At 46.1% G+C, this 15,528-nt stretch overlaps 1 protein-coding gene across 2 annotated transcripts in view; it reads left to right on the forward strand.

Moving 5' to 3' along the window:
* ARHGAP19 (Rho GTPase activating protein 19) overlaps positions 1-15,528 on the forward strand; it is a 37,536-nt gene that overhangs the window by 10,860 nt on the left and 11,148 nt on the right. For both annotated transcript variants that reach the window (XM_066601323.1, XM_066601324.1), the window contains exons 3-8: positions 1,635-1,715; positions 3,758-3,967; positions 6,300-6,526; positions 8,777-8,863; positions 12,877-12,942; positions 15,053-15,259. In XM_066601323.1, the coding sequence (XP_066457420.1) occupies positions 1,635-1,715; positions 3,758-3,967; positions 6,300-6,526; positions 8,777-8,863; positions 12,877-12,942; positions 15,053-15,259 (878 nt within the window). The remainder of the gene's footprint in view (positions 1-1,634; positions 1,716-3,757; positions 3,968-6,299; positions 6,527-8,776; positions 8,864-12,876; positions 12,943-15,052; positions 15,260-15,528) is intronic.

Consider the following 15,528-nt stretch of genomic DNA (forward strand, 5'->3'; position numbering starts at 1 on the left):
GATTACTGTGTAGCACAAGAAAAACTAGAAGGGAGTGCAGCATAACGCCAACGCTCCATGCCTTTCATTTTTTGGACCGGGGAGGGGTCTAAGGTCGTACCCCCACTGATTATAAAGTGACGACCTATTCTAGTGATGGGATGCCGCTTTGCAGATCTGCAGCAAACTACAGAAAGATCTAAATGGATGAGAGTTTAAGAGCCCCGTTCACATGTAGCAGAGAAACAAGCCTGCTGCAAAGTCTCTAAAATCTGTAGAAATTCCAGATTGTTCCACTGGTTTCACCCCCTTTAGCCCCCTCCTTCCTTTAGGGTGTAAATGTACACCCTGGGTTAAAACCTGTTTCCATAAATGGGCATACATTTATTCCCTATGGATGACACTGGCTCAGATGATGAGCCTGCGCCATCCGCAGCATGAGCCCTCAGCTGTGTAATGGTGGAGGGTCAATGGGTTGTCATGGCAACCTGACAACAGACCATGCTGTCCGGGTCTACCTTGACCTGTGATTGCTACGATTAGCAATATTGCATTGCAGTACATAAGTACTGCAATGTACTATCAGTGCAGTCACAGCATTGCAGGCTCAAAGTTCTCTTCAGAGCGTACTTGTCGATTTAATTCTCTGGAGCGAAAACGGTTGCATGAGCGCTTCCACCCCTTTATCTCAGCGATCCGTGCAGGTCTTAGCACCCAGACCCCAGCAATCAAAAGTTTTGATATCTCCCTGTGACATGTCAAAAATTTCCTGTAAAAGTGCAGTTACTTCTTGAGGCATGAAGGACCGCGTAAAATCTGCATCATTCGTGCGGCTTTTGACCAGGAATCTGTTCATCCACAGCAGACATTTTACAGCTACAGCGCACCCTGATACTGGTCAGGTGACTTCACTTCGCATCACCTGACCAGTTTTTTTTTTTTCCTCATTTGAATATACTCTTTTAAAGTAGGACTAAACTTTTTCAAACTTCTGACATACTATAGTGACATTTCTGAAGTACTGATTGGCGGGGTCCGGCTGCTGAGACCCCTGGTGATCACTAAAACTAAGGGGCAGAATCTTATCTGACTGCAGTGCCTGTTCAGCTCTCCTCACAGGTAGAGTATGGACTCCATAGACTTCCTCTGAAGCCTATACGCTGCTCTGAGCAGTGACGGAAACAACCAAACAGGCGCAGTGCTCAGATGAGACCTTCTGCAGGTTTGGTTTAGCAAATAGTCAGGGTCTCGGCACCCAGACCTCCGCAAGTCAATATTTCTGACACATCACTATCATGAGCCAAAAGTTTTGAGAAAGTTTACTTAACCGTCTTGACCGGAACTGCTAATAATGTGGCACAATGTAAGTTATGAGACCTCCACGGGGGCTGATTCTACTTCTGCGCCTTATTTCCACCGACGCAGAACAAATGAACCTAATTGCACATGCTTTCTTGTCTTGGCATGTACTTCTGCACAAACAATGAAGCTTCGGCTCGCTGTTCTCCAGTCTCGGAGTATTGTGCTGCCAGTATTGATGCGGCTGAACAACAATAGCAGCTTTCACCTTAAATGCTTTGAGAATGTACAGCCCCCGCTGTTGGAGCAATTCACGTCCTGACGGTTTTTCTCTTTTTTTTTTTTTTTTTTCCTAGAAAAATGCATAGTTTTTGGCGCACCTCTGACAGAAGAAGGCATCGCACAAATATACCAGCTTATCGAGTACCTACACAAAAGTAAGTGTCCTGACCTCCCTGCATCTGCTGGAGTTTTCTATCTTGCAGCTTTCCGTATAAGATGGATATTGATGAACACTTATATTGTGAAAGCGCTGTAGCCGTACGGTTTCTGTCACAAAAAGCGTTATGTGAACTGTGTGGTTGCTGGGGTGCAAGGTCTAGAGACAAGCGCCAGTGTGTTCCACCAGGGCACGCACCGAAGGCAAGTGAAGCCCGCTGATAGCCATAATAACCAACAGTCTGTACATGTTATCTAGCAGCATCGGACATTCCTAATTGTCTACCTGATCTTATTTGGCTGCACAGTACTATATATACTGCAATACTTCAGTACTGCAGCATATTGTAATATTCAATGTTCTCTATCAAAGGAGGTTTCTGCACCAAAATTGATGACCTATCCTCAGGGATAGATCATCAATAATTTAATTGCAAGGGACCCGATGCTCAAGATCACCAGCGATGAGCTGATCGCCCAGGCAGCAGTCAGTGCAGCGGAGCTGAAAGTCCTAGGGAATGGTAGCAGAGGTGCCCTAGCTGGCTTATCTCCCGTTGAAATCAAGGGGAGCTGAAGCCGGCTATTGCACTTGTGTTCCCCTCCCGTATCGGAGGCAGAAGTTCCGAAAGTGTAATGGCTTTCATTGATTGTGAGTGAAGTCAGCTAAGCCACTTCTGCTGCCATCCCGTATGATGATGTCCGACCACGCTGCATGGACTGCGGGCCGGGTGATCAGCTGATCGCCCAAGATCCCAAGCAATGGGTCCTGGGCGATTAACTATCGATAGCCCAACCTGAGAATGTCATCAAATGATCTTGCAAATGGAACACTGTTGCACATTATTAATTGCCTCTCTATTCCTTCGAAACCCTTGTTTGTGGGGATCCGCGGGATTCCAGCAGTTAAACCCCCATTGATAAGGTATCCTTTACCTGTGTTAAAGGGATTTTCTCAGGGAGAATACTATTGATGACATGTCTTCAGGATAGGCAATCAATAATTATTTGGTCTGGTCCAGAGTAAAGGACCCCAAGCAATCAGCTGATTGTGCGCCCACTGACAGCACCGCAAATGGGGGTGAAGAGGAAGCAGCTGAAGTCTCTGCTCCGATCTCTGTGTAGTGGCCAGCGCTTGTAACTGCAGGAACGGCTCGCGTTGATTTCAATGAGAGCCACGCTTGCAGTTACAAACCCCTGTGTAATTGCGGCGCTGTTAGTGGGCACACAGTCTGGTGGTCGGTCAGGGTCCCAAGCGACAGACCCCAGCTGATCAACTATTGATGACCTATCCAGATGGGCAACAGAGGCCAATGATATAACTCCTCCCCCTTTGGCTTTGGAACAGTAGTGGCAAGTATCCAGAGGGTTACATTCACTATGAAAGTGTTAGGAGCGTTTTTCCCGCAGCGGATCCGCGCCCCATAAGGATGCATTAGACACCCGTAGGTAGTTAAATACCTGCGGATGTCCTTTTCCCTGCAGGCGCGGGTCCCGCGTGCAGGAAAAAATTCAGACATGCTCCATTTTAGTGCGGGTCTCCCGCGGGAACGGCTCCCGCAGGCTTTTATTGAAGCCTATGGAAGCTGTCCGGGTCCACGGGAGACCTACACCTGAATTAAACTCGCCTGCTCCGGACGGTACGGGTCTTCCCTTCTTCGCGGCCTGATCTTCCTTCTTCGCGGCCGGCTCTTCTTTCTTCGGCCCGGTGGATGTGACCGGCACATGCGCACGGCACGCAGCCAGCGTGCCGAGCACATCCGCCGGGCCGAAGAAAGAAGATCAAGCCGCGAAGAAGGGACTGTCCGGAGAGGTGAGTAATTCTTATTTTCAGCCCTCATGTCCGCGGGGCAGGAGGGACCCGCTATGGATTCTCCATGGAGAATCTGTAGCGGGCCTGATTTTCCCCGTGGACATGAGGCCTTAATTCGGTGCTGTCACATCTCGCCCATGTAAGCAAGACCATTCAGACTGGCTTGGGGAAACTCCTCTTCCTAGTTCAGAACTTCCTTTCTTGCTCCTTCACTTGTCTCTCTCCTCGCAGATCTCCGCACTGAAGGCTTGTTTCGTATTCCTGGGAATAGCAATCGTCTGCAGATTCTTAAAGACTCTCTGAACAGCGGCGTGGACATCGACGTGGATTCTGGAGAGTTTCATCCTAAAGATGTGGCCACATTACTAAAAATGTTTCTGGGTGAATTACCAGAACCTCTGCTGACGCACCGCCATTATCAAGCTCACTTAAAGATCGCAGGTAGGTTGTGTCGTCGGTGTGAGTGCAGCCATTGTACATATCAAAGTACAGCGGGATTCCTCTAATCTGGTGTCTGATAATCCAGAAAGCCAAATCTGGCATCAATAAAATGTCATAAGACTAGCAGACAACTGAGCGGAGCAAACAAGGAGAAAAGTGCTGCTTTTTTTTTTTTTTCTCATTTTGGGCCACTTTTTTGAAGATTCTCTAAACATTACATGTGTATTTTCTAGCATACCGGATTAAAGGACTTTGTACTATAATTGCTTGGGTGGGGGAGCTGCAACACACCAGACATTACTGCAGCGGAGCCTGCTGCGCAGAGTGGACTAGCGCATTTCCTGCGTTTGCCAGAGCAAGTGTCTTTGTTGGCTGTTGGACACATAGTAACATAGACTGTGAGGCTAAAAAGACGCGTCCATCCGGTTCAGCCGATTATCCTGCAGTGTTCATCAAAAACAAGGCAAAAAAACCATGGGGTAGGAGCCAATTTTTACTTTTAGTGCCAGCTAACACACCGTACGGCGCTCTACTTACAATGGGACAGCTGACCCAGCAAACAGATGAGCAGCCATGGTCCTGGGGGGTGGGCCTCTGCCGTTCAAGACCTGAAAAATGCCTTAAGGCCACTTTCATGCGGCCGAGACTCTCGCTTGAGGTTGGTGCGTTGTGAGACGCGCAAATATGAAGTCCATTCCTCTAAATGGAGTTATATACATAAGTGAGTTTTGGTTTTTTTTTCTCTCTGCATTGTGGTGAGGGAAAAACTTGCTGCATGTCCTGTCTTTTTGCGTTCCTCAGAACGCTTTGCCCATTGTTTTCACTGTGCAATGTTTCCCATTAAAAAGAATGGGACGCACTTGCCGATCCTATAAAGCGCCGGAGGGTTACTACTTCACAGAAGTGATGGGAGGCATTTTTGCAGAGAAAAACTCGCATTCGTGTAAAAATGCACGTTGGTGAGCGCGATATCGGGCCGAGTTCCTTGACTCAAAATTGTCCTCCCCCGTGTGTAGATGGCCTAACTTGTATTATACAGAATGATAGAGTTGGAAGGGACCTCCAGGGCATCGGATCCAACCCGCTGCTCAGTGCAGGATCACTAAATCATCCCACACATGTCTGTCCAGCCTCTGTTTGAGCACTTTCATTGAAGGAGAACTCGCCACTTCACAACCTATTCCACTCATTGATCCCCCTCACTGTCTAATATCTAATCTGTGCCTCCTCCCTTTCAGCTTCATCCCATTGCTTCTAGTCTTTCCTTGTGCAGATGAGAATAGGGCTGATCCCTCCGCACTGTGACAGCCCTTCAGATATTTGTAGACAGCTATTAAGTCTCCTCTCAGCCTTCTTTTCTACAAGCTAAACATTCCCAGATCCTTTAACCGTTTCTCATAGGACATGATTTGCAGACCGCTCACCATCTTGGTAACTCTTCTCTGAACTTGCTCCAATTTACTATGTCTTTTCTAAATTGTAGTGCCCAGAACTGGACACAGTATCCCAGATGAGGTCTGACTAAGGAAAAGTAGAGGGGGATAATTACCTCACGTGATCTAGACTCTATGCTTCTCCTAATACATCCCAGAATTGCGTTTGCCTTTGTTGCTGCTGCATCACATTGTTGACTCATGTTCAGTCTATGATCTATTAGTATACCCAAGTCTTTCACATGTGTTCCTGCTTAGCCCAATTCCTCCCATTCTGTATTTTTTTTCTTCTTGCCCAGATGTAGGACTTTGCATTTCTCCTTGTTAAATACCATTCTGTTAGTCGCCACCCACTGTTCAAGCTTTTCTAGATCTTTTTGAATACTCTCTCGCTCCTCCGTAGTGTTAGCTATCCCTCCTAGCTTTGTGTTGTCGGCAAATTTGATCAGTTTCCCATCAATTCCCTCCTCCAGATCATTTATAAAAATGTTGACCAACACTGGCCCAGGACAGAGCCTTGTGGTCCCCATTTGATACATTCTTCCACTTGGATGTGCAGCCATTTATGACCACTCTTTGACTACGATCACTCAGCCAGTTGTGAATACACCCAATAGTTGCCTTTTCAATCCTCCTCTTCCTTAATGAAGTTTCAATGTGGCTCTTCTCTCCTGAAGACTTTGCACCTTTTTCTCCAGTAGAGACACAAGTTTGTATTTCTGGCCGGTGCAGTTTGGCTTTTCCTCCGGTAGGTCTGTAAACATATAGCATGCGTTGCAGCTCACCATGTGGCTTCTCTCCCCTTCCATGTTGCACATAGTTAATTGATGTCCACTTCTAAAAGTCAAGAATTCTCATAATGTTATGTAACTGAGCAGCTTCTCTATTTTTCTTCACAGATCTAATGCTTCTAGATGACCAGGGTAACCGGACGGGAGCGCCTGATAAGGAGCGACAAATTGAAGCTCTACAGCTTTTGTTCTTGCTTCTCCCATCCCCCAATAGGAACCTTCTGAAACTACTATTGGATCTCCTGTACCAAACGGCCAAAAAACAGGACCGCAACAAGATGTCCGCACACAATTTGGCCCTAATGTTCGCCCCGCACATCATATGGCCCAAAAATGTAAGTAGCCAGCATCCTGACTGTTAGGATGAAGAACTCTGCTGGCAGTCTGTCACTTGTATATCTGTAGAAACATGTTCTTGCTTCATCTGTCTGACATTGGCAGAATTGGTATATCTTGTATACAGAGACAATAATGCATCACATATACTTGTAGCACACCAGCTAAGGGAGTCTCAATCCACAGAATATGCCATAAATGTCTAATATATGCAGCTCCCACCTCTGCGACCTGCTTCTGTCTCCAAGACGGAGGTCCTGAACCCACCAAATGAAGCAATCGCATTGATGAGGAGTGCTAAACGCCCAAAAATAGAACCGACTGTGCACGAAAATCACGATGTTGAAAAGCACCGCGATCGAGTGGCTGTCTAAGGCTTTGTGAGAGGCTCCATTGAAAACAATGGAAGCCTCTGATAGCGTTTAGTACTATGCTAAAAGTGTATCCCTAAACGCTGAAAAAAGCATCTGTGAGGGAGGCCTTAGACTTCCAATGTACTATACCTGCTCTCTAATTGGCCAGGGCTGCTCATATGATCAACATTGCTCAATCAGACCTGTACACGGGGTGCATTAGGTAGTTAGAAAATTGCTGCATGGCCAAAAATGGGGCCCAGAACTGGCAGATTGGACAGACTGCAGGTAACAATAACCCCCTGCACCCTCCAGACCCAAGACGGAATTTTGTCCTGAAACCGGCCTTTAACATTCCTCCATAATTTTATTCAGGTATGGTCCTCTGCGAATAAACCATTGAAACCCCGTCCACTTGTGGTGGCCAATGGCCGGAAGATTTTATCTTTCCAGTAAAAGAGCAACCTTACTGGCACAATCATCTGGCCATTGAGACCTGCGGGTGGGCAGGCTTTCATTGTCTGCGATTTAAGCAAGCTTGCGGCTGTACCTTTTTTTCAAAGGGGCACTATCTTTTGCTTATCTTCTAGCTTGTGATGGTACACCCATTATATTGGGTTTATGCAGTGTTTGGCCAGATTGTCTGATTGGACCACAGACTGCGATGCAGCATGAGAAGTCAGGACAGTAAACTACTGGCAGATTGGTTGATTGCTAAATGCCTCCTACATGAAAGTAGATTGCAAACAGCAGATCAGAAAAATGGGAAATGCCACCTGAAAAGCAGAACTTGCAGACATGAAACTGGGTGCAAACCGCAGTAAATGAGGGTAAGGAGAGCCTGGTGTATTCTAGAAAAGTATCGAATACTCAGGTGCGCTTTAAGGTTGGGTCCGCGTCCTCCTTTCTCTAAGAGTAGAAAAACTGATCGAGTGAAACCCCAGTATAATCACTGGGTCTCATTTTAGAAGATTTTAGTTCGCTTTAAATTAGTTTGCTTTGGGGGGTTTTTTGTCAAGGTGTTTTTTGTTTTTTTTTGTTTTTTTTTAAGGGGCTTGTACCAGAATAGCAATTTAGAGCAGGCATAATTTGCTAATCTATAGGGGTTTCACCACTGAGAACCCTGCGGATCTCAAGAACTGGGTTCCTGTGTCCATGTCGCCCTTACTGCGGGGCTACTGCACCCCCGCAATGAGGAGGAGCCTGAGTGGAGCGCTGGTTGTGGGAATGGCCGACTCCTTGAATGGTTAAAAACCTTGCACACTATCGGAGACTGACACCAACTTTTCCTTTTGTACACGGTTTAATTGACCCGTTGAATACTACTCCACGTGCAATTTGTAAGGGGGAGAGCTGCGTGTTTGCACGGGCAAGGGTACTCCTACATGGGGCGATGGTCAGCGAGGTAATCGCTCAAAAGTTATTATGGGTGATTGCTGTCCTATGTAAACAGTAACCTAGTATGCTAGGCTGAAAAAGACAAACGTTCAGCCTGTTTCCAACCCCTTTCCAGAGGAAGGCAAAAGAAGCCAGGCAGAACACAATTTAACCCATTTTTGGGCAAGAAATTCCTTCCTGGCTCCATATATAAAAGTGAGTTTTAATACTCAGGGACGTAAAAACAAGCCGCCTCTGAGGATTAAAGCCCCGTGGACTGTGGACGTGACCGCTCCATGCTGTCTGCTCCCGGAGGTATGACCCCCCCCCGCTGGAATGGGGTGCCCAGTGAGTATCAAAGGCAGCTCCCCGAACTCCACCTTTTAAGCCTAATAACTTAGTTTATGGGACTCCTGCATGGCACGTTCCTTTTTTGCTGCACTTCAGGAACACACCAAATATGTAAGGTTTTTAACTCGGGCTAAGCCTAAAATATCTTGTTTTATACTTGTATCCCAGGTCACTGCGAATGATCTGCAGGAACATATAATAAAGCTGACCAATGGCGTCACCTTCATGATTAAACATTCTCAAAAGCTTTTTAAGGTAAGTGCACACTATGACTTCACTACATTATGACCTACTCTTTCCCAGGGGGCCACTTGCTCATCCAAATGAAGTTTGTTGTTGCAGCTATTAATATTTTTATCTTCTCGCTCTGTGTCTCCATGGTAACAGACTACAACAAGCACTCTGTAGTCTGATCCTACCACCATTGCTGTTCTTTTGTCTGTCTTGGTAAACTATCAAATGTATGTTTGCCTGTTACCACTCGGCAGTTTACAGCTTCCACGCAGACCTGCAAATCTCAGTCGTAGACACTGTGGCCTTGCAGCACTTGGGTTCTGGATCTGAAACCCACCAAGGGCAACTTCATCATGGAGTTTGTATGTTCTCCCAGGTTTCATCCTTGCAGCTCAGAATGGGTCCCAGCAATGGGTTAATTTGGATTTTAATTGTAAGCCCCAATAGGGACGGGGACTGTAGTGAGTGATGATGATCTGTGGACGGCCGGATGTGTTGGTGATTTGTAGGAATGAGTGCACATGAATAACTTGGACAAAAACTGCACCACTTCTAGGGGTCGTATCAGGATTATTGTTCCCTCTTCATAGGATGGGCAAAACTTGCTGACAGCCAGGTTCTGAGTGCTAGGACCCCCAGCAATCACGAGAATGAGGATCCTGCAGGTCTGTGCTTGATTCGCGCACCGGCTGAGCATGTGCCCTGCGGCTTCATTCATTTCAGTGGGGGACTCCTAGTAATGATGTCTATCACCAGCAGTCCTGCTGAAGGGAATGCAGCGGTAACGCACACTCATGACCTTTTGAGACTTTTAGGACCCTCATTAATCCCTTTAACGCTACAAGTGATACAGGTGTCGGCTGTCGTCAGCGCTCACGCTGATTAACCCTTTAAATGTCGCCATCCATTCTGACAGCAGCATTTAAGCGCCTCGATCAGAGTTCAGGGGTTCTGATCAGTGCCAATTTCTCCTGAGAGAATGTGCGGTGCTATTCGGTTACAAGTTCAAGTCCCCTATTAAGACTAAAAAAGAAAAAAAAGTAAAAGAAAGTTCTATTAATGATTAAAATTAAAGGTAATAAATAAATAAAAAACTTTCCCTACATGTTTATAATAACCTAAATAGTTTTGTTTTGCATTGTATATCCCGCACAGTGAGTGTTGTCAGGAAAAAAAAAGAATGCACATCAGAATTGCTTTTTTTTTTTTTTCTTTTTCTTTTTTTTTCTTTTCCTGTCCCCCTGACTCCAAGAAAGAAAATGAAAGAAAAAGCGATCAAAAAGTCATATGTACTGCGAAATGGTACCAATAGAAACTACAGGAGGTCCCTCAATAAGCAAGCCCTGACCCCCACCATGTCAACAGAATGATGAGTGTCACGGCTGTTAAAAAAAAAAAATAATAAAATCTTTAGAAAATAGAAGATGGCAGAAAACAGTTTTTAGTACAGCAAAAAAAAACTCTAATAAATTCTGTATTGTCGCAATCGCATTGATCATAGAAAAAGTTGTGTTTTTGCTGCTGTGTGCACCATAGAACAAGCTCATCCCCACCCCCCAAAGATGGCTGCAGAGTTGTATGTTTTTACACTTGGCTTTTTAAAAGTTTTGCAGTACATTAAATGGTATCATTAAAAAAAACAACTTGTCCTGCAAAAATAAAAAAGCTCTCCAACCGCTACATCAATGGATTAAGAGCTATGATTTTTGAAAGTAGGGAGGTAACACTAAAAAATGTATAGGGAAAAAAAAATAAATGGGGGTGGAGGCCCCACTAACAGCTATTTTGCAGCAGCAGCCGCCGACAGCTCCGTACACTGTGCAGTTGCCGGTACTATTGTACCTTATCACCACCGGAAGCTTCAAAGACCTTACAGAATTCAGCCAATCAGGAGCTTGGGGCTTGACAGGGGCATTCCTCTATGCACATGCATATTTCCACATTCTGAGCGCTGCACCTTAGTTTCCCCGTTGATGGAGCTGAGTGACGACTAGTTTTTTTATACATGCATTTTTCGTGCGTGTCTGTTCTGTAGGGGACTTGAAACTACACTCAGATGGTACACTGCAGTACTTCTGAGGACTCTGTTTTTTGTGAAACAACCTATAGTTTCTATTGGCACTGTTTTGAAGTACATATGGCTTTTTGACTGCTTGCTTATTTTTTTTTTCTTTTATTTAGATTTCACAGTTTAATGTCATGTGTACTTTGAAATGAAAGTGTAGAACAAATGAAGATTGAAGATGAATAAAAAAGGATTAATTTGGGTTCACCGAATTAAATCTGTATTTTTTTTTTTGTCTTTTCACTCTTCACAGTCGCCCCCTCTAGCTGATATAACGGCTTCACACAATCGAGACGTTCTTTCTACAATTATCAGATATTCAAAACTTTTCTTCTTAACATTGTTGCAGAAGTTCCCACAAATGTGCTGCACTTGTAGGTCGCTTTCTTTTCACTCTTCTGTCCAGTTCATCCTAAACAAGCTAAATTGGGTTTAAGTCTGGAGATTGTGCAGGCCATGCCACTCTTTGAAGCCCACTGGCTTTTTCTTAAGTATTTTTGACATATCCTAGAAGTATGTGTTGGATCATTGTCTTGCAGTAGTATGAACCCCTGACCGACTAGGCGTACAGCAGAGGGTATTGTATAGCCTATCAAAATGCTGTGCTAGCCTCTTTTGTCCAGTTTGCCAGTCACTCTGTACAAGTTGGCCCCATTGAAAACAGTCGGCGAAGATCGCGATCTCCTGCCGCGGCTGTGACGGCCGCGGCGGCGATTAGGGGGAATTCTCGCAGGGATGCAAGGCGGTTTCCTTGTGAACTTCTCCCATCCAGGGGCTTTCAGAAGGACTGCGAGCGTGATATCGGGCCATGAATCACAGCCCAGTATCTCACTCACCATTGTGCAGGAGCCCTTAGGGTTATAACTGTCTGTTTTATCTTGCCATCATAATGACAATAAAAAGGCAATGCACACCGTCCTGAAGAGCAAAACTGTCCAAATCCTGCCCTGAAGGGTGCTGTAATGTCTGCTCAAACACTTGATATACAGAATCGGAGGGTTTGAAAGTGATCTACAAAAGTTGAGACACCTCTAGGAATAGTTTACATCCAATTTCAAACCATAACTTGCTTTCTGTGCTGCACACCAGCTGTCCTTGATGTGTTCGGGCAGCATGACCCTGGTGCCGGGTCCCCTTTTTTTTTAAAAAAAAAAAGTGAAAATGTGTTGTTGTTTTTTTGTTTTTTGTTTTTTTTTGGGGGGGGGGGGGGGCTGACCAAGATGTGTGCAGCCTTTAAAGGGGTTTTCCCACTAATTTTATCAGTGGCTGTCCAACTGCTGCAACCCCCCGCAATCTTGACACCTCGAATGCCCCATGTGAATGGAGCAGTGGTGCGATGTGCAGTGGTGCGATGTGCAGTGGTGCGATGTGCAGTGGTGCGATGTGCAGTGGTGCGATGTGCAGTGGTGTGATGTGCAGTGGTGCGATGTGCAGTGGTGTGAATTGCTCCATTCACTTCGATGGGACAGGCAGAGATCGATGCACCTAGCAATTGTCCTCCGTCCCATAAAAGTGAATGAAGCGGTGGTCCCACATGCGCACTGGGCTCCGTTCACATGGAAGTTTTGGAGTGTGCAGATATCTGGATCGCTGGGGGTCCCAGTGATTAGACCTCTCCTATTCTGTGGATGGGGTGTAAGTGTCATGAGGGAGAGCATCTGTTTAGGATTTGTTAGGGCCTTTCGCATCTCGGGATGGGGATGTGTTAATCTGCCCTTTGACATGCTCAACCAAAGTGAGTGCTGGAAGGTCAGATGACTCTATAGGTTATTGTACATGGTGTAACCGCTAATGCACGGCATGCTAATTACATCCCACTTTAGTACAACATAGCGGCTGCCATCCCACTCTCTTCTCTTGCAAGTAAATTTGCCTAATGTGAGCTAATTGCATGTTTGTGCACATGAAAATGGATTACGGGAAAACATGTTTTGCCATCTGTGCTAGAGATTTCTGCTTTTGCTTTTAGGCACCTGCTTATGTACGGGAATACGCCCGGCTGTACTTCAGCGGCAGCAAAGCTCCGGCCTCCAAGGTAATGATGTAGATGGTCTGCAGTGTACATAGTGTATCATTACAGCGCCTGACACTGGGAAGATGAATATGCAGAGAACCACATGGCCTGGAGGGTCCGATGGTGACATGTGTAATGTGTGTACAAAGGGATTTAGTCTAGGAGCGGTACGGTAAAGTTAGGTTTCCCCTTTTATGACGGGGGTTTGCTGGGACTAAACAATTGACCAATCCCTGATGGGTCATCAATAGTTGATTTGATGGAAGTCCGTCACTCGGGATGTCCACTGATCAGCTGATTGAAGTGACAGTCGCTCTCAGGTGAGTACAGCGGCCACTTCCATCCATACCGGGCACATTGCTGTACATTGTATAGCAGCTCGGTCCCATTCAGTCAAATGGACTGATCTGCTCCAAGATCATGTGACTAATGAACTTGACATTACAGGCCTGAGAAAACCTCACCTGTGTGTCGTGGCCTCTTCAATCAGCTGATTGGTGGAAGTCCCGAGCAGCGGATTCCCAGTGATCAGCCATTGATGACTTATTTTGAGTTTGTTCACCAGTCCCAGAAAACCCCCTTTAAGCAAATCTACTCTGGAAGGAAATTCATACCGCGGCGTGAGTTGGTGCCAGTCATTGCCTACACTGACCTCTTTAAAGGGCAACTTTAGTGAAAAAACCCGTTTTTTTTGGGGGGGGGGGGGGGGGTTTGGTTTTTTTAACCCTGCCCCTTCACTTGTCGCACTCTGGAGGTTTCCTCTGTATATTGCAGCTGTTTCCCTGCAGTGCAGCCCCCTGTCTGATGCTTATCGGGCATTATCTTGAGGCCAAGATTTTTTTTTTTTACTCTTGGTTTCAGATCTATCTCAAGATGCATTAGCTAGAGACTGTATCATTTGTGCCTGCTGGGGGGACAGTTTAATTATCCTCACCTTCTGTATTCACCTAAATAAGCTATATACCATAAGAATACAGTCAGGAGGATGAGCTGTGATCTCCTCTACTATAACTGTGTGACGAGCTGTGAGATAATCATCAGTGACGGCTTTAGGAGTGTCCGTGTCCCCCTCTAAGCAGTTTCTGCAAGAAGGTCCATATAATAGCATCACACAGACTGAGAAACTGAGTAGAAACTGAACACACAACCCCAAGTAGATCAGAGTTGGCCAGAATTGCCATTGCATGACCATGTGAGGAAAAAGAGGCCAGGAGTTTCAGATAGAAAGGAATAACTAACCAAAGTAACATGAGTGAACTGGTATATACTGGGGAGAGAGCTACAGTATGAATGGGGGAAATATCACCGGAGTGGCCCTTTAATGTGGCTTCAAAGCCCTGCGAAGTTACATGCAGCATGGTACTGGGTTTCTCTGGTACCACCGAGTGGAGATCCTGAGGGTCCTCCTTCCACCAATACAGACCATGCACACATCCACAGGATCTTAATCTGTCTTCCTGTCGGTGTACACAGGGCCATAATAAGATTTAGTAGGTTGGTTGTGACTTGATACGTATGAAATGGACTCCAGTGGTAAGTGGCCCTAAAGTCGCCTCCAAATGGCTCGTCATCTGGACCTCTTGGATCCGCTGTTGTTACTTGATGCACTGGAGCAGGGGTCCCCAACTCCAGTCCTCAGGGACCGCCAACAGGTCATGTTTTCAGGATTTCCTCAGTGTTGCACAGGTGATGTAATTATTATCAGTCCTCAGACATTGCCGGCGGTGTTCTTACCATAGGAGATCCTGAAAACATGACCTGTTGGTGGTCCCTGAGGACTGGAGTTGGGGACCTCTGCACTGGAGGATCCCATGATACTCCTGGTGGGCCAGTCTAACTGGGGGAGGAGGGGGGGGGGGGTCTCTAATAAAGTGATCATTCATTGTGTGTGTAAAAATGTATGCAGTAAGCTCCTTAACTCCCTCTAGTGGAGGCTGCAGGGGTTAATTCCTTCAGTATAGGTGCGCAGGAGACGTGATGTGGGGGACACATGCAGGTTTCTCCAGCTGTGAGTTCTATAGGGAAGTCTGATATAAATGGCGGCTGGCGCTCCTCCTGGTTCTGGCCTCCAAACCTGCATGGAAGACCCTGAATAACCGCTAATATGTCCCTTCCCCTCTTCCGCCGGCAGGATGATCTGGAGCTCTTATCCTCCGACACGCACAAGGAATTTCCGTTTGTAAAGACCCAGAAAAGAAGTCGTCTAGCATCATCGCCCTCCTCGTCCGCATCTCAGCAGGAACTGACGCAGCGACGCACCGAGGAAGCATTAAGGGATTTGTTTCAACATGTCCACCATATGCCGGATTCTGCTAAAAAGAAGAAACTCATCCAGCAGGTGCGTGATAACTGTGTGGTATATAACCTATACAGTCTGTTAGGCCGGCCTCCCGCGGCCGGGTAGGAATGATTGATTCCGTGATTGTTTGATCTGCGGTAATACACGGATCAATCAAATGCATTAGATTACATAGTTCCTCTCACAGTAGCGGGTCGGTATTGCGTAATCCGCTCGCGGAAAATAGAACGCATCATATTCTAGTTTACCACTGATACCCGCGACATCGAGCCCATCGTTCTCTATGATCGTGGATATTCCTGCTTTCT

This window comes from Eleutherodactylus coqui, chromosome 4 (assembly GCF_035609145.1).
Source record: "Eleutherodactylus coqui strain aEleCoq1 chromosome 4, aEleCoq1.hap1, whole genome shotgun sequence".
NCBI lineage: Eukaryota > Metazoa > Chordata > Amphibia > Anura > Eleutherodactylidae > Eleutherodactylus > Eleutherodactylus coqui.